The sequence below is a fragment of the Quercus lobata genome, chromosome 4 (genome assembly GCF_001633185.2).
Source record: "Quercus lobata isolate SW786 chromosome 4, ValleyOak3.0 Primary Assembly, whole genome shotgun sequence".
Lineage (NCBI taxonomy): Eukaryota > Viridiplantae > Streptophyta > Magnoliopsida > Fagales > Fagaceae > Quercus > Quercus lobata.
Window position 1 is genome coordinate 74,498,102 of NC_044907.1, and position 19,167 is coordinate 74,517,268.

The 19,167-nt window shown below is 33.6% G+C and overlaps 2 protein-coding genes and 3 non-coding genes across 6 annotated transcripts; 3 read left to right on the top strand and 2 right to left on the bottom strand.

Moving 5' to 3' along the window:
• Positions 1 to 6,898: 6,898 nt before the first annotated feature.
• Positions 6,899 to 6,987, top strand: LOC115988211. The gene has a single exon (XR_004091386.1). It is a non-coding gene; the product is annotated as a small nucleolar RNA U31b (small nucleolar RNA).
• Positions 6,988 to 7,057: 70 nt separating this feature from the next.
• LOC115988254 lies at positions 7,058 to 7,142 on the top strand. The gene has a single exon (XR_004091424.1). It is a non-coding gene; the product is annotated as a small nucleolar RNA Z195/SNORD33/SNORD32 family (small nucleolar RNA).
• A 51-nt stretch (positions 7,143 to 7,193) lies between these two features.
• On the top strand, positions 7,194 to 7,281 carry LOC115988255. Its single transcript, XR_004091425.1, has one exon. It is a non-coding gene; the product is annotated as a small nucleolar RNA Z196/R39/R59 family (small nucleolar RNA).
• A 1,754-nt stretch (positions 7,282 to 9,035) lies between these two features.
• On the bottom strand, positions 9,036 to 14,141 carry LOC115987295 (putative methylesterase 11, chloroplastic). Of its 2 annotated transcripts, XM_031110820.1 has the most exons (6): positions 13,750 to 14,141; positions 11,544 to 11,780; positions 10,774 to 10,917; positions 10,020 to 10,151; positions 9,596 to 9,901; positions 9,036 to 9,472 (listed from the first exon to the last, which is right to left on the bottom strand). In XM_031110820.1, exons 1-5 carry the CDS (start codon positions 14,083 to 14,085, stop codon positions 9,617 to 9,619), a joined length of 1,134 nt encoding a protein of 377 aa, XP_030966680.1. In that variant the 5' UTR covers positions 14,086 to 14,141; the 3' UTR covers positions 9,036 to 9,472; positions 9,596 to 9,616. The 2 variants fall into 2 exon arrangements, with proteins under 2 accessions (XP_030966680.1, XP_030966679.1); XM_031110819.1 differs by having other exon boundaries at positions 9,036 to 9,901.
• A 2,588-nt stretch (positions 14,142 to 16,729) lies between these two features.
• Positions 16,730 to 18,338, bottom strand: LOC115984098 (putative methylesterase 11, chloroplastic). The gene is made up of 3 exons (XM_031107001.1): positions 17,976 to 18,338; positions 17,241 to 17,372; positions 16,730 to 17,119 (listed from the first exon to the last, which is right to left on the bottom strand). Exons 1-3 carry the CDS (start codon positions 18,123 to 18,125, stop codon positions 16,874 to 16,876), a joined length of 528 nt encoding a protein of 175 aa, XP_030962861.1. The 5' UTR covers positions 18,126 to 18,338; the 3' UTR covers positions 16,730 to 16,873.
• Positions 18,339 to 19,167: the final 829 nt, after the last annotated feature.

Consider the following 19,167-nt stretch of genomic DNA (forward strand, 5'->3'; position numbering starts at 1 on the left):
GTAGAAGCGTCGAGGAATAGTTTCCTTAGACGACATCTTGGAGCAGTAGCCAATCTCTCATCTGCGCCTTTTTTTCTTCGGCTTTTCTTCATTCTCTTGTATTTTTCTTTACTTGCGTAGTTAGCTTTAATGTAAGCTTGTTTCAGTTTTTCGTTGTACACTGTACTGTTCCTTTGTCTTAATAAAACATGTGTCTATTTCTCTTATACATATCTTTCTTCTCCGTAACAACTACTTTATGCATGAATATTAAATATAAGCTTGCCCTTAATGATATTCCAGGCAGAAAAATGCCTTAACACAGATTCCTACTAGTTTAAACTTACACATATTATCAAGCATAACAAGGTTAATCCTCAATAAATTAAACTCTTGGAACTAACCGGGATAACCGCTGAGTGCTGCGCGATGCATGCTAAAGCGATGTCCGAGAACGATAAACTCTAAATAATTCGTCCGAGAGGGTAGCCGAGTAGCGAGGGACTTTGATTGTGCTTTTGGGTAATATATTACACCGTACCGCATCAACTCCTTTGGTACTGGGGATTCGAGGGTAGACCGGGGAATCCGTGCAATCGAGGGATTAACCCATCTGTTAACGAAGAGTTTTCTTCCCATGGATTTTGAGGTTTATATGCCATAGTTTTTTTTTAAAATAGTTGGTTCCTCATCCAAGTAGTTGGTTTCCCCATAGGCTTGAGTCCGAAGACCATGCAATGCCCTGGTTCTGTCCAAAACTTAATTTTCCTCATCCAGGTAGTTGGTTTCCCCATAGGCTTGAGTCCGAGGACCATGCAATGCCTTGGTTCTGTCCAAAACCTAGTTTTTCACATCCAGGTAGTTGGTTTCCCCATAGGCTTGAGTCCGTGGACCATGCAATGCCTTGATTCTGTCCAAAACCTAGTTTTCCTCATCCAGGTAGTTGGTTTCCCCATAGGCTTGAGTCCGTGGACCATGCAATGCCTTAGTTCTGTCCAAAACCTAGTTTTCCTCATCCAAGTAGTTGGTTTCCCCATAGGCTTGAGTCCGTGGACCATACAATGCCCTAGTTCTGTCCAAAACCTAGTTTTCCTCATCCAAGTAGTTGGTTTCCCCATAGGCTTGAGTCCGAGGACCATGCAATGCCCTGGTTCTATCCAAAACCTAGTTTTCCTCATCCAAGTAGTTGGTTTCCCCATAGGCTTGAGTCCGTGGACCATGCAATGCCCTGGTTCTGTCCAAAACCTAGTTTTCCTCATCCAAGTAGTTGGTTTCCCCATAGGCTTGAGTCCGTGGACCATGCAATGCCCTGGTTCTGTCCAAAACCTAGTTTTCTCTTTGTGTGGGATCTTGGCTTTAGGGGAGTTAGCTCTTCAGCCAAGCCCCTAGAGTTTATCCATACGATTAACGCTACCAAGTGCCTAGTTTGCTCTTTACGGGGGACCTTAGTTTTAAGGAAGTTAGCTCCTCGGCCAAGCCCCTAGTCAAGAAACGTAGCCCCTAGCAGAACTTTACGCTGAGACTCTATAACCAATTGCTAGAAAATAAAAAAGGAACTATTTCGACCTACCGCCTATGCCAACACACAAGCCTTTCCCACAGACGGCGCCAATTGTAAGGACACGATTCGTGGCGGACTGTAACAGTGTCGGGTTCGCACGTGAAAAGGCCCTAACAATATCATTTGTAGAGCGTGGGTTTGGAAGGCTAGGCCTTGATCGACAGGCGGTGGGTTTTTCGTGGTGTTCGTACAAGTTTAAGTTTTCCTTCACCCCTGGAGTCTTTCTTCTGGAGGTGGGCTGGGAGACTCTGGTTTTTGGTCATTTTTTCCAACCTCTCTCTTTAGGTTACTTATTTTTCCTTTTTATATTTGCCTGCGTTCATTGTCCTTCGTCCACGTATAGGATCAACCTTTCCAAGACTGATACTTGTCCCATCAGCCCATATTCAAAGTCGTTGGGGGTGGTTGTAAAAGTCAAAGAATGCGGCTCTGTCAGGTTCAGAGCATTGAATGGCAGTAAGGGCAGCTTTCCCTGGATATTTTAGATCTTTCTTCCAAGTTTCAGTCCTATACCGTTTTTACCCTTTTTTCTTTTTGGCGGGACTTTGGGTCTGCCGAGGACTGAGCTGTCCTCGGCGGTATCCAAAGGCTATTTTGTCGAGTTTGGGCCACAGCCCTCCTCGACTTGGGCCTTTGGATTCTCCCCGGGTAGATGGGCCTGGCCCATAAATCATTTGGGCCTCACAATATATATATATATATATATATAATATTTTTATTTTCAAGTCAGGGGGTTCATTTCTGAACAACACTTAACGCCGCCCCTGATGTGGCTTGTGTCCAGTGGAAGTTTTCACTGGACACGTTGGATTATGGACACATGTCCACCATCCAACGTGTCTAGTGAAAATTTCCACTGGACACAAGCCGTGTCCATATATATATAAATATATATATATATATATATTATTACTATTATTATTACAGGGTACTTTTCTAGATTTTGGTGAGGAAAGGTGGTTTGCTCTCATACTATAGATATTAACATCATATTGTCACTTTAAACGTGCTAAATTTTATCTCTACAATTATTTGCAAAAACTTATATATTTACTAGACTTATCGCATGCGTTTTGCATGTATAATAATGTTTTTTTTTTTTTTTTTGGTTTAGTGTTATAATACTTAAAAGTGATATAGAAATAATTGTGTTTTTTTATTTTATTTTTATTTTTTTAAAGAAGGAGGTAAGATAACCTGAAATAATGTTTAAATAAAAATAAGATAGAGAATTGTAAGAAGTTGAAACCCAATAGGACATTTGAATTTATTGATTGAGATAAGAATTGTGATAAGTAAAAAAAAATTAGATTTGAACAAAAGAAAGATGATATATGTTAGTGTGGATGGATGGGGATTTGTGATAATTTTATAGAATTTGGATAACAAAAATTTTGGAATGTTTTAAAGAATTCAAAGAAAAACCATAGAAATTTTGGGATAAAAATGAGTAGTTTTTACTTTTTATATGAGGTAGGTTTTTTTTTTTTTTTTTTGAAGAAGTAATTTTGTATTTTTTTTATAAAGATAATTGAAGTATTTGAATTCAAATAGATAACAAATACCAATTGGAATCAAACATTTGAATACAAATGGGTGGGTTTTTTTTTCTTCGTAAGATAGTATAACTGTTTTAACCTTTTTTGCTATTTTGTAGGGAAAAAAAAAAAAATTAAACTAAAGGGCATGTTATTTCAAAATTTGTATGAAAATATTTTGGTACGTTAAAAATTAAAGACAAAATAAGGGAATCCTCTTATTAATAGTATAGATTCTAAATCTTTTTTTTTTTTTTTTTTAAGAAGAAGGTTGTAAATAACTAAATATTATTAAGAAAAAGCAGTCAAATCGGCTAAGATTATAGCATTAAGGTGAGGTAGATCAATAAATCACTAATATATCGACTATGTCTAGATTGGTTATGAGTTATAGAATTACCTTGTCCCTTAACATGGGCATAACTAAAATTAGAAAAGGTTTATGAAGGAATCTTAGAATCCGCTATCGAATGACTCATTGAAGCAAAAGACGCTACTTCCTCTCCAAAAAAAATTAATGACTACAAGGGAATTACATTCTAAAATCACTGAAGAAACACCAATCTCTTGGGCAAAAACCAAAGCTCTTGTTGTAGCCAGTGCCTCGACCTCATCTACAATGTGTGGAAGAGGAAGTCTAAACATTAAATCCTTTTGATAATGAAATGTTTATTTCTTTAATTTTTTAAAGTATTATATTCATACAGATGTGGCTTTGATTTATTAGTGGATAAGATTTGTTATTAGCTGTTACTTCATGGATTTTATTAATGACTATCTCTCATTTATGTTAATATCACCCCATCATTGTTGAAGGTTATGGGTAATGGCCACCTAACAAATTGAGAAATTATATATTAGGTAGTAGCTTATTTTACCAAGCCAAAGGTCAAAAATACAGTTGTTCAATCTTCAATGATGTTGTTCAATCTCTTTCATAGAAGAGAATATGAGTTCTAATCCTTTTCCCATATTTGTGGTAAATATGTTAATAAAAGAAAAATGTTTATCTGTGTTTTAATTGAAAAAAATAAATGTTACTTCATAAATTTTAATGGCTATCTCTCATTTATATTAATATCATCCCATCATTGTTGAAAGATATGGGTAATGGCCACCTAACAAATTGGCAATTATATATTAGGTAGCAACTTATTTTACCAAGCCGAAGGTCAAGAATACAGTTGTTTAATGATGTTGTTCGATCTCTTCCACAGAAGAGAATATGGGTTCAAATCATTTTCCCATAGTTGTGGTCAATAACATCACCAATAGTGGTTTTCATGTTTATCGGGCTGAAGCCGCTGAAGACAACATCACCAACAGTGGTTTTCTTATATGATTTTTGTGACGATGGATTAAATGATTTTTGTTTTATTTTTTGAAATGGATTAAAAGAATTAACTCGGCTATTAGAACTGCATTACCTTGCCTATAAGAGTGAGAGAAAAAAAATACTCTAAAAAGAGTTTATATAGAATGAAACATCATTAATCAAATGGTCAAATATTGAACAGAAATTGTTTCCAAATTTCAAAGAGCTTATCACAAACTCAAAATCGTCTTCAAGGATCATATGGTGGAGGCCAATTTCCTTGGCAAAGAGAGAAGCTTGTCTAGCTGCGAGAAGCACCAGAATGAACACTGAGCATCTTCGTTTAAAATACTAAAAATGTTAATTGAACTATAACACTCTTGGTAAATTACTTTTCGGTATATAAGAAAAAGGAAAAATGAATTAAATAACAAATGCAATATACATATATAAAATATATATATATAAAAAAAACAAAAAAAACAAATGCAACATAAATTATAAAAATTATTTTAAAAAAAAAAGAAAAAGAAAAAAGACCTAGAGTATGGGCCAACTATGGTTGACTGTTACCAAGCTTTGTTTAAACTAGCTTGCCCATTTTTTTAGTGAGAACCTTAAACTTCAAGAGCCAGCCCACCAATATTTATGGGCCAACAAGTTCATAATCATTCCCCACAACCTCTTTTAGGAAACTCTAATATCACCTTTAAATATGCTTTTCTCGTATATTATATAAGTAATAAATAAACAATAATAATTAATATACAAATTAAATAATAATAAATAACCTTTTTCTTAGAAGAATAATAATAAATAACCTTAGTATAACTTAGGTTATGTTTGATAACATTTTTTGTTTTCTATTTTCAAAAACTTGTTTTTGGGAGTATAAGAGAAAAAAACAATTTTATTCTATTTTTGAAATCAAAAATATGTTTGGTTATTTGAAATTAAAAAAAAAAAAGTTTTTTGAAGAAAAAAAAGGAAAATACTGAAAATATGTTATTATTAGGATTTGAATTCTAGTGCTAACTCATTAAATGTGACAGATTGATTAAATCAGATGTGTGTTTTCATTAATTTTTGAAAAATAGAAATTGAAAGAAGCCTTTTATATGTTTTCAATTTCCTTCACAAATTGAGTTTTGAGAACAATTTTTGTTTTCTATCCATTTTGGATTGTCAAATAAGTTTTTTAGTTTCAAAATAGGAAATTGTTTTTGGAAAAGAAAATAATGGGAAAAAAAAGTTATCAAACATACCCTTAGTTCTCTGTCGTTAAGAAAGTTAGAATTTCCTTATTCTTTTAAGCTATAGAATTGTCGTCCATTTTTTTAGAAGGTGTCTTTGTTCTCTCTAGGTATAAGCATGCCTATAGAGCTTGTGGATTTTTTTTTTTTCTCCAGGGATTCGGGGAAACAGTTTAGATAAATGTGAACTATAAGACTAATATATTTCACACGCAAATAATCATTTTTTTTTTAAAAAAAAAAACATGAGCATAGGCCAAGCTGGTCTGACTAGAAACAAAATTTGATGAAATTAGCTCACCCAGATATTTAGTGGGAGCTTTGAACTTTTACATTGGCCCACCAAACTTTATGGGCCAACAAGATCATATCCCCACGTTAGCCTCTGAAAGTTGAAACCTGAAACCCTAATTTCGCCTTTAAATATGCTTTTCTCATATATTATATAAGTAATAAATAAACAATAATGACCACCGCACACCCTTGGTGCGATGGTCACTCTACAAGTATAAGTGAGGGTTCAAGTCTCCATGAGGGAGTTTCACACACATATACACTTAGAGTGTGGAGGGAGGGTAAGGGCCGGGGTTCAAGTCTCCAGGAGGGAGTTTCACACACATATACACTTAGATAGAATTCTATCTTATATAAAAAAAATAAATAAATAAATAATTAAATAATAATAAATAACCTTTTTTTTTAGATGAATAATACTAAATAATCCTAGTATAACTTTAGTTTCCCTGTCGCTAAGAAAGTTGAACTTTCCTTCTTCTCTTAAGTCATATAATTGTCGTTCATTCTTTTAAAAGGTGTCTTTGTTCTCTTTAGGTACTAAACAGGCCTATAGAGCTGGTGGGTTTTTTTTCAGGGATATAGGAAACAGTCTAGATAAATATGAACTGTAAGACTAATATGTTTCACACTCAAATCATCATTTGGAAAAAAAAAAAAAAAAAACACTAGAGTATGGGCCAAGCCGGGAAATTTTTAGTGAGAGCATTGAACTTCTACATCGGCCCACCAAACTTTATGGGCCAACAGGTTCATATCCCCACGTTAGCCTCTTTTACTTGAAAGTTCAAACCTGAAACCCTAATATTTGCCTTTAAATATGATGTTCTTCTCTGTTACTCTCCATTGTGTCAGTGTGAGTTGTGACCGTGTGGCTTGTGTTCTATGCTTTTCGCCTTTTCCTATTTGTGGTCTGTGTGTGTGTGTGTTTTTTTTTTTGTAGGAATATAAACAATGGGAAGATGATGATATTAGTTGTCGCCCCAGTCTTACAAGCATCTCTGTATTTGATGCTTCATGGTGATTGACATACTCTTTTTCTGATTCCTCAACAAACCCATCAAAAAAAATCTGATTTTTTTGTTTTTTTTTGTTTTTTGGTAAAGAAAGTATGCAAAGGAGGCGTGATGATTGTTATCCATACAAGTCTGTATATATCACAACTTGATGATTCTACAACATGCACTACCATCTGATCTCTTTTTGCTCTTTCAATTTCTATTTTTTATTGGATTTTTTTTTTTTTTTTATTGTGCAATCAAGGATGAAAAATTTTCCGATAATTACTGATTTTACAGTGATTAGTACACAAATAATCACCATCTTTCGGCTGAGATTGCATTTACTTTGATAAAATTAGTTTTCAAGATTTGTATTGTAATGTGAATTTTGCCCTTGTATCTGACGCCTAGATTTAATAATTGTGGCTGGGCGTTTCGTTTAGAGGGCAGAAATTAAGAGGTTTTAAAACAGGCTGCGACACAGTTTGCTTCTTTCTTTCATAAGCTTGCTGTTACATTATTCCTGCTTACATTTCTTTTTCTTTTTCATCTTCACTTTAAAATTCTCTTTGATATATATATATATATATATATATATATATTTAATCTACTGTTTTGAATGAGCAAACATAGCGTTGGTTGTGACTAATTTTCCATCATAATTCGGGTGTTTAAGCTTGGTAAGGTTATTTATCTTTTTGTAAAACTTAGGTATGGGCACATTAGGTTCTCCAATTGAGCTGGTTTTAATTTAACTCTCCTATTTAACCCTATTTATGTGGTCAATGCAACTAAGTGGTTGAATTCTGATCGAACCTAATGTACTGGACCAAGGTTACTTGTACCCTTTTCTTTGGATTAAGCTTAGTAGTGTGTCTTTTTGTTCATTGGTTTGGATGGGCAAGTTAAATTTTACTTCTACTCTATGAAAGAATTAGGGTTATTTATACAAGATGGAAAAAAGTAAACTGGTTGATCCAATTTCCAATTCCAATGGCTCATTAATTCTCAGTTTATTCACTGCCATCTAATACTGTTTAGGCTTAGGGGGAAGGAGATCTCAATATTGTGTAATTTACACTTGTAATGGGGTATTCAAAATGCACTAAAATAATATAGAACAAGAATAAAATGGAATGTCATTGTTACCATGCACCCTGAAACTTATGCCATTGATGACAGTAAACTTACTGGCTGCAAATTGATTAACAAAATTGAGAAATATTTCAAGAAAATATTTAGATCAAATTGAGGAACACAATAAATTCTTGGAATATTGCTTCAATTTTAAAAGAACTTGCACATCAAAATATTTCTAAGATTCTGAGGTTGCTTACTCCCATTGCTAAGGGATGTCCCCATCTCAGTGCCGATATGCCCTCAAAAGTTTTCAATGGAACAACATTTGTCACCTAATGAAAATGAACATGACGGTGAAACAGTTGCAGAGAATTTTTTTGACAAGCGATCAATTAGATAGTTGATTTACTTAACCATTAGATTACTAGGCTAGTCTTAGCGTATGTGGCAGTGCACGTACAAAGTCAGTTGATGGTCAAACCACATTAGGATGCCACACATTGGGTATTATGATGCATCAAGCAGATATAGGCTAAGGAATTTCATGTCAGCTTCCAGCCTCAATCAAAATTACATGTATATTGTTGTGATGTCGACTGGGCAAAATGTAGGGACAATTGTCAATCGGTCATTGAATACTGCATATAACTTGGTCGGTCACTTATATCTTCGAAGATCAAGAAGCAAACAAACTATTTCACGTTCATATAAATCAATGACTACTATTCGTAGTGAGATTACTTTGATTAAAACAGCTTTTGGCATACCTCATTACAAATTGGATAGCCTCAAATCCTGCAGTACACAAAGCACATATAAATTGATTGCTAATAATTGCTATTTAGTATGTGAGAAATTGCAAACCAAGCTTAACAAGATTGCCTACAGGCTACATCTCAAATCACTTGGCTAATCCCAAGCCAATTCTCTAAAAACACACACAAGTCAACTTCAGAAATCCCCTTCACCTAAATCTCCTCCAATAAGGGCAACCTTTCAGTGGTTGAGATGTGACCATATATGCACCAAAAGACCCCAGCAGCCCCAAGCAACTCGTAGCATTTGCCTCACCATCAAATTGGTAGGATATGGATCAAGGTTAAGTTAAAGCTATCAAATGGAGTGCAGCCCATTTTAATTAGAGCTATTTGTTCTACTTCGAAGTAAAAGAGTATGCCCTATCATGGTACAGAGTGAGTACTACTGCAATGTTCATCTTTCAAGAGTTTTAAATTTATCTATTTTTACTTCATTTAATATTTACTTATTTAGTATTATTTGTACATAGGATGAAAATTTCAAATAGATATTGTCAACAACTTTTCTTCATTTTCCTTTTGTACATATTTTGTTATACAGATTTGAATGACTTAAATTCATACATGCTCTTGGTACTAACAAGCTCATACAATACATGTACTATAAAGATTGGAAGATGCCTAATGTATAGCCATATCTATATTTTACAGCTACACAAAGGGAACAGTGGCATATCGTGGTCACTTAACTTTAACCAGATACGCATCATGCTTCTTACTATATGCAGATCACACAGTGCCAGAAATTTACCACACCAGGCTTTGGTGCAATAGGATTTAGGCCTGCTTTGGTGGAATTTGTGATATCTCTACTAGAATTTTGTTTAGGGACTGAGGCCTTGAGAAGAAAGGTGCATGATCAGAACCTTTGAGCCAAAAAACCTGTTCTGGGGGATTTGTATTTATTATGTTCTCCTGTAGAGCAACTGGTATGGCACAGTCTTCAGGAGTTCCAATGTAGAATCTCCGGATAGAGCCATAATGCGCATCAGAAAGTGAGAGTTTCTCTATAACCGGCCCAAAAGGTATTGGCCTCATTGAAACTAATGACAATGCAACGTCCTGGACATCAAGGAAAATAAAAACTTAATCTTCAGCGTTGTATTGATATCACACTCTTAAATTAGACCTGGTCCAAAAATGTTTAATTCAAGCTGTTATGACAATGTTATAAAGATACCTTAGCAGGACTTTGATTGAACAAGAAGTCTTTCACCAATTCTTTGTCGAGACCTATAGCAGTTGGGGGCTGATCTTTCCCATTTGTGTACAAAAATTTCTGAGCTTGCTGCATCAGATCGTTTGAACCTGTCTGTAATAGCATAGATAATCAGTTTAAGAAACAAGCCAATTACATAAATCTCATGCTAGAAAATAGTATTTGCAACATTGGACTTCAGAGCTTCCTTCAGACAAAATTAAATCCTATGCAGCAAATCTGATATAACAAGATGTTAAGGATTGAAACTAATCATAACAAACAATACGTTCAAGAGTGTAATTCATCAAAATGAGGAGTCTAAGTATATACAGATCTAAAAGAATTAAAGTTAAGTATATCCTCTCCATTTCACTGGAAATGGAGGAAGTACATTCCACCTATAAGATTTTATTTCTTGGATCTAATAGTGTGTAGAGTGCTATATAATTTAAAATTTTAAGTGGTGTGACACTAGATACACAATTAAATTTTTAATGTTTAATCTGAACTATGAAATGGATCCATTTCAAATGAAGATGATCATTATACAGAGAGGCATATATCTCACTACATAGGAAAAAGGTAAAACCTTGAAGTCACTTGGAAAATAAAACGAGGTTTCCCTTGTTACAGTTATGAATTATGAATGTAACCAAAGGCGCAAGAGTTCAATATTATTCTCTCTTTTCTTTCCCACTTTTTGAGTCCAAGAAATTATAGAGTGAAGAACAACCTGTTGGGAAAACATATCAAGGAAACTCTGCCCACTACTCAACATTGCTGCAGCTATAAAAATTGCTTTTGAGATTTTAGATGGAAACAACTCCATTGCATATGAAATACAAGCACCACCAAAATCATGTCCCACCAAAATCACCTGCATTTAAAAGAAAAATTTTAGCTCTAGTATATCTAAATGGAAAAATTTACCAACATTACTGCTACTGACATGGATAAAAATGGCATATTGTGGATCAACAAATGCCAATGCGGAATTTAGTTTCAATCATTTCTCCCACAAAGCATATTATGGATCAACATATGTCAATGCTGAATTTAGTTTCAATTATTTCCCTATAAAGCTTTAAAGTTTCTTATTTTCATAGAGGCAGGTGAATTTTACCGGAATATTTTGTCCACCTGAATATATATATATATATATATATATATGAAATTATAGATAGAAAATTGAATAAAATATATTTATACTAAATTAAAGTGCAAGAAAGTGAGAATACCAAAAATGATTATTGCTTAATCATCCCTTTCTGTATTAGTTATCTCTGTATAAGATAACAACAATAAGAGGGTCTTATCCTCGTAAATTGCAATTGAAAATAACAAACCAACTAACCAAGAGCAACTAATCAAAGGCATTGGCCATTTTTTAAAAATTTGTTTAAATACCATATAAGCATATATGAATGTCAAAAAATAATAGTGCACTGTAATTTCACATTATTATTCTAACATAGATTCAAAGAGAGAGAGAGAGCAGAAAACCTTTTCTCCATCTCCAAGTTTCTCTAGGATATCAGTAAGTGGCTTTACGTACTGTGCAAGGCTCGTAATGCTGTTTGTATCAAATGTATGAATTCCAGAACCTGCTAAGTCAACTGCATCAACTCTATATCCACTTTCTTCCAATAGTGTGATTGTTTTATACCAACACCAAGCACCAAAGCCACCTCCGTGAACAAGAACAAAACGTATGGTTTCCAGGCCATCAATATTTTGATCCTAAGGAATGGAAATTAACCAAATGATGTTGGGTGAAATATATAATTGGAAGAATATACTTTTATTGGATGACATATATATAAACCATCATTCTTTCCATCTCCTAATGAACAGTGCTGTAAAAAAAAATACAAAATCAAAGTGATTGTATGCTAGTACTTGAACAGCATTTTGAGTTAAGAAACCAATGATAGTTATAATTAACGCCTGTATGATAGGCAATTATAAGAAATAGATAATATCAAATTTCCACAAACTCAAGCAAAATGCATCCACACCAAACTGCCTAACTTGTCCCATTAACCCTACTCCATATTCAGTCCTTACTTGAAGCCTACATTCCAATTGCATACTTTCTAAGTACTGTCTTTTAGTCTCATTACGGATTCATTTTTGATGTCAAAAGCATTCAAATTGCTGAAAAGGTAATTCTTTGATGGTAAAAAGTAATAGGTATGCAACAAAAAAATGTTGCCAGGAAAAAATTACAGCTTAATAAAAAATATAAAAAAGTAAAGAAGTGAAGGTAAAAAAGTAAAATTAGTAAAAACAAATTTGTGAGAAGGAGGGGGTGAATTGCATCAGATCTCATCCGTAATATAGGTAGACTTGTCTCATATGGCCAGAGTCAGAAGAAAGTAGCTTCCTTCAATGTGGCAAGAAGGTCACGTAACTTAAGGCTAAAGCATAACAAAGATATTGGACATGACATTTCCCCTCTTGGGTCTTCGAATTGCCGAGGTCACTAACTAGTTGCGACTCTTCAACATACAAGTTAGGCCACAACAATGGAATCCATGGATGTTTCCAGCCATCATTTATGAAAAACTTTTGTGAACGTTTGATGTTTGACCAAACCCACCGAATTTTATGGTTCGAGTTGAAATCTAACAAGCCCGTGACGCAATGTTTTGTCCTATGACAAATGAGAACTCTTTGCTTAAACCCTCATAAAAACGTGATGTAATCTAATATTATAGTATATATTAATCCTTTAGAATAAGATATCTTTATTTATGGCTAAAACACAATCTTTCCAATATATTTTACAAAGATCAAGAGGTCGGTCTTTGAACCGGTCCGTGTGCTATTGTACAGATTGACCAACTCATTCAAAGACTATTGAGTGTGGAAAAATACAACCCAAAAAAAAAAAACTCAAATTCCTATCCTTTGTCGGAATGGGTTTGGCTTGTGTCCAATGTTCTATGTACCTAGATGCAAAATGGGCACAACATATATTTTATAAATACCACATGTCAGCCCGATATTTCATCCAGAGCATGAGATATAAGTCTTATCATACTAGAATAATGGTTAAATAACTATTTACACTCTATCTCATGTCATAAAAAGTTAAAAATGTTAAAATTCAGATTCAACTCTTTTAGTCCATGTAGCACTTTAGGTTTCTCAAATCATTTCAAGCATGTTGTTGTATTAATCAAATAATCATAAACAATGTTATCTTCTCCAAGGAAAATTAAATTCAAAACAATTATATGTTTTAAAGAGAAACTTATATACTCTACGGTAAGAAACTCTATATAAGTATTAGCATATTAGAAAAAATAGTTAAATACTTACATTTACCAGTTCATAATTGCTAGGTGGTGGTTATCCACTAGCTTTACATTTAATTGTAAAAAATAAAATAATAATAATAATAATAATAATAAATTGATAATAGTTCAATTCACAAAAAGGAGGAGGAAGAAGAACAAGAAGAAATAAAACTATATTGATGAAAATCTAGACTATACGAAATCAGTTTTTACTTGGGAATACATACGTTTTTTAGTAAAAGAAGTACAAAACTATGACACAATTAATCATCCAAAAACCATAGAATTCTCATTGTTCCAGTCATGAATCAACTTTGAATAGCTCAAAACAGGCATTATAAACACATATTCTCCAGCAAATGAACTCAAGAATCACTAAAAACCAAAAAGAAACAAAGTCATACCTTGTTAACAAGCTGAAGAGGCTGAATGAGAGAATGATCAGTACGTGACCTCTGCCTAGAACTTGAACTCTTTGGAAGCTTTTTAGGAGCAGCTGTAGATGGGTACACCACAGAAGTGGACCTGTTAAGGTTAACGGGTAGAGAACCGTTCAGCTGATGCTGGTGGAAGAGGAAAGCGGCAGAAAGAGCCTGTTGGTGAATGAGAGCATCGTCAAACTCAAGCTCCTCATCCTTTTTCTTAGTCCTTTTGGTTGAAGAAGAGTTTGGTAAACGTTTTGAGGGTTTTTTTGTGAAGGTTACCCCTTTGGGAGTGAAACATGCCCATGAGTTTCCCATTTGCTATGCCAATGCATGTAAGTTAGAAAACCTGGCTCATATGATACTTATGTGAATGGAAAGTCTTATGCTAGGGGTTTGGACTTTGAAAATGCTAGCTAAGGCTATTTAATTTTGTGTGTGCTAGAAGAATTTTATGCTTATACGTGTGAGCTCCCAATTTACTATTACCCCTATTTTAATGTCTGCGTGTGAGCTCCAAGTTTCCTCCTAAACAGGGCCAAAATGGCCAAATACCCACGTTTGCCAAAATTATTATTGTTTTATCACTGTTTGAGAAATATTCAGCAATTTATCACTTTTTGAAACTTGAGTTTGTGAAATTCGAGCTTGACATGGGACTTGAGTTTCAAAAACTCGAGTTCCATAAAAAAATGCCGCTAACGTGGATTATTTTAATTAAAAGATGCCACACGGAACTCAAGTTTATGAAACTTGAGTTCCTTGCAATGTGTTACTCAAATTAATAAAACTCAAGTACCATGTAAGATTCCTTGAACCTAATAGAAAAACATGAACCCAGAAAATTAGACATGGAATGAACCCAAAAGAAGAACATGAACACAAAAAAAACTCAACAACTCAATTCTAGATCTAAAGAAACTCAACAATTTAGCAACCCGTTCAAACCTCTATGGCCAATGATTCTCTTGTCGCTGCATGCCACTGCCACCACCAGCAGTGGCTTCTCTTCTTATTCCCCCTCTCACTTCCTCTCTCCTCAACTTGGTTTGATCTCTTTGAACAAAACCCAAAAACCCCAATCTTAGAGATCGTGTACAAAGTTCAATCGATGATTTTGGCAAATCAGATATAATCAAAGAGATTGAAAACAATACCGTCCCAAGCAAATTTGAGTGTTTTTTTTTTTTTTTTTAAGTTGCTCAGACTTTATGATTTTTTGAGCTCAAAAATTTTGGTTTAGACAACAATTGAGATTTGAGACTCTTGCCACTGAAGAATTATAGCATCGATTCGACACAAAGCTACTAGAGAGCGCTAAGGAACGTATGACTTATGCAAGGAATTTGCTAGAATTCTGCTCATATCAAGCACTTCATCAGTTAAGCACAAGTCTAGAAGGAACTCAAGCTCCACAAGCTCGAGTTCGAGGTGACATTTCTAATTTAAAAAAGTCTAGCTCAGCCACTGCCACAATGGAAATTTTTAATGGGACTCGAGTTCTTGAAATTTGAGTAACATGCCAAACTCGAGTTTGAGGAACTTGAGTTCCAAAAGAGTGGTAGATTGCCAATTAGTTCCAAAACAGTAGTTGATCGCTACATATTTCGACCAACAGTGGTATTTGACCATTTGGCCCCTAAATAGGACACTTCTAAATTCTAATACTTAAGTACAAGGTCGTGTCATGTATATTAGCATTGGTCAATACAATACACTATGAGACAATTAAATTGAATACATGGTACAACCATGTGTGTGATTGAATTTAATTAAGAGTTGTACCTACATAACTAACTTTGTTACATAGATAGTGGAGAGAAGATGCATATGTTATGTTGGATTATTTAGACCCCTGTACTCTCAGATTGTTTAACCTAATTAGTTAACCAAGTTGTTACTTAGGTTTATTTTTCAGATCTAGGTTAAACACAAACAATCATATCACTAATGTGCAGAAAAGTAAAAAAGACAAGCGATATGATGACCTAGAAAAACCAATGAAACCGTCTAGTTTTAAGGTAAAAAAGCTGGGGAGGAATTAACCTAAACTATTCTTAAGGCAAAAAATTCACTAAAAAGAATGGAAGTTTTACAATAAATTTTCCCCTAAATCTAAATCTACCTCTTATAGTACTTACTCATGTGACCACATGTAGCTTTGAATCCACAGACTCTTCTGTGTGAATTTGTGGCACAAAAACACCCCCGTTTGTGACTTTGAGATCCCACTCAAAACTTTAGATCATTAGCAATAGTTGATCTTATATGCAACAACTTATCTCCACCGGTTCTTGTATACGGATCTTCTTTCTGATAAATGCTTGTTGAGTTAGAAAGTTACAAAACCTCACAAATCTCACAGGAGTAACTCACAAGTCTTCTTAGGGCTTCTAAAACATAATTTAATGTTTTCCTTTTATACCTAGTAGTGTTGGACACAAATCCTAAACGTTTTGCGGGCTTTTGGGCCTGATTTTAATTTTGCAGAAATCGATGTTCGATCGGTCGAGCTTGTCTCTCGATTGGTCGAGCCTTGCAGTTTCTAAATTATTCTCTTTGCATATTGACTGTTCTTGAATCTTGAGTTAAACCATCTTGAGCATTAGTACTCGGTTTGCCAACATACATAAAATTAGATCCTAAACATTTATTCCTAAATATTTAGAACCTAACATGTTACAATCTAAGTTAAATATAAATATATAATTTAATGTTATTTTTCATTCTCATTTATTAATTAAACTAGTAATGGGCCCGCACAATGCATGGATAATGCTGGAAGCTCATATGTGAGAAAATTATATAGAATATTCAAAATATTTTAAAGTAATAACATTAAGTAATATTGCGATAACATAGAGAGGTTTTTATTAAATTAATGATGTAATACAAAATTAAGGGGATGAAGAATTTAGACTATAGAGTAAATTAGAAATTAGTTATTATGTGGTGTAATAATTTGGTTGTTTGTTTAATCATAATTTTTGTTACTTTAATACATTGGAGTTAGTATATGCAGGTCACACAGTGCCAGATATTTATCACACCAGGCTTTGGTGCAATAGGATTCAGACCTGCTTTGGTGGAATTTGTGATATCTCTACTAGAATTTTGTGCAGGGACTGAGGCCTTGAGAAGAAAGGTGCATGATCAGAACCTTTAAGCCGAAAAACCTGTTCTGGGGGATATTTATCATGTTCTCTCGTAGAGCAACTGGTATGGCACAATCTTTATGGGTTCCAATAAAGAATCGCCGGACACAGCCATAATTCACATCAGAAAGTGAGAGTTTCTCTATAACCGGCGCAAAACGTATTGGCCTCATTGAAACTAATGACAATGCAACTTCCTGGACATCAAAGAAAATAAAAGCTTAATAATCTTCAGCATTGTATTGATATCACAATCTTAAATTAGAACTGGTTCAAGAATGTTTAATTCAAGCAGTTATGACAATATTATAAAGATACCTTAGCAGGACTTTGATTGAACAAGAAGTCTTTCACCAAATCTTTGTCAAGATCTATAGCAGTTGGGGGCTGATCTTTCCCATTTGTGTACAAAAATTTCGGAGCTTGTCGAATCAGAATATTTGAACCTGTCTGTAATAGCATAGATTATCAGTTTAAGAAATAAGTGAATTACATAAATCTCATGCTAGAAATAATATTTGGAACATTGGACTTCAGAGCTTCCTTCATACCAAATTAAATCCTATGCAGCAAATTTGTATAACAAGATGTCAAGGATTGAAACTAATCATAACAAACAATACATTCAAGAGTGTAATTCATCAAAATCTGTAATTCATCAAAATCAAGTATATACAGATCTAAAAGAATTAAAGTTAAGTATATCCTCTCCATTTCACTGGAAATGGAGGAAGCATATTCTACCTTTAAGATTTTATTTCTTGGATCTAATAGTGTATAGAGTGCTATGTAATTTAAAATTTTAAATGGTGTGACACCAGATACATCTTTAAATTTTTAATGTTTAATCTGAACTATGAAATGGATCCCTTTCAAATGAAGAGGATCATTTTACAGATTAAGGAGGCATATATCTCACTACATAGGAAAAAGGACGTTTCCCTTGTTACAGTTATGATTTATGAATGAAACCAAAGGTGCATGAGTTCAATATTATTCTCTCTTTTCTTTCCCACTTTTTTGAGTCCAAAAAATTATAGAGTGAAGAACAACCTGTTGGGAAAACATATCAAGCGAACTCTGCCCACTACTCAACATTGCTGCAGCTATAAAAATTGCTTTTGAGATTTTAGATGGAAACAACTCCATTACATATGAAATACAAGCACCACCAAAATCATGTCTTGCCAAAATCACCTGCATTTAAAAGAAAAATTTTAGCTCTAGTGCATCTAAATGGAAAATCTTACCAACATTACTGATATGGATAAAAATGGCATAAAGATGTCAAAATTGACATTTTGTGGATAAACATATGCCAATGCTGAATTTAGTTTCAGTCATTTCTCCCACAAAGCTTATTAGGGATCAACATATGTCAATGCTAAATTTAGCACAGAGCATTGGATAGAAGTCTTATCCTACTAGAATAATGGTTAAACGACAATTTACACTCTATCTCATGTCATAAAAAGTTTTAAATGAAAAAATTTAGATCAACTCTTTAAGTCCATGTAGTATATTAGGTTCCTAAGTTCCTCAATTCATTTCAAGCATGTTGTTGTATTAATCAAATAATCATAAACAACATTATCTTCTCTAAGGAAAATTAAATTTGAAGCAACTATATGTTTTAATGAGAAACCTAAAATACTATACCTAAAAAATTCTATATAAGTATTAGCATATTAGAAAAAATGCGAAAATACACTTTTGGTCCCTTCATTTTGGGTCAATTCTCATTTTGGTCCCTAAACTGATTTTGCATCTACCTTAGTCCCTGAAATCAGAAAATTGTTTCCATTTTGGTCCCTGCTGTCAACCTACTAACAAAAAAGTCCTACATGGCAGACGGAATGTCCTGCTTGCTGACATAAACGTGAACATTAAAATATTATTAAAAAAAGTTATTTGGCATTTTTTAAATGCCACATTAGTATTTAAATTTAAAAAAAAAAAATTGAGATGAAAAGCTAAATGAAAAATTACTTTAACAAAGTGCCACATGACAGAACCGCATAGTCTCTCACATGAGATTTTTGCTTTCTTATATAATTTTTTATAATAAAAAAAACCATATAAAATACTTATATATATATATATATATATATATATAATTAGTGCATACCTATAGATAGTTAATATGTATTTACTCCATTGACATATTCAATGAACTAAAAGTTTTACATAAATGCAAATTTTGATAAGATGGAAGCCTAGATAAGAAAGCCTCAAGAAATGTGTT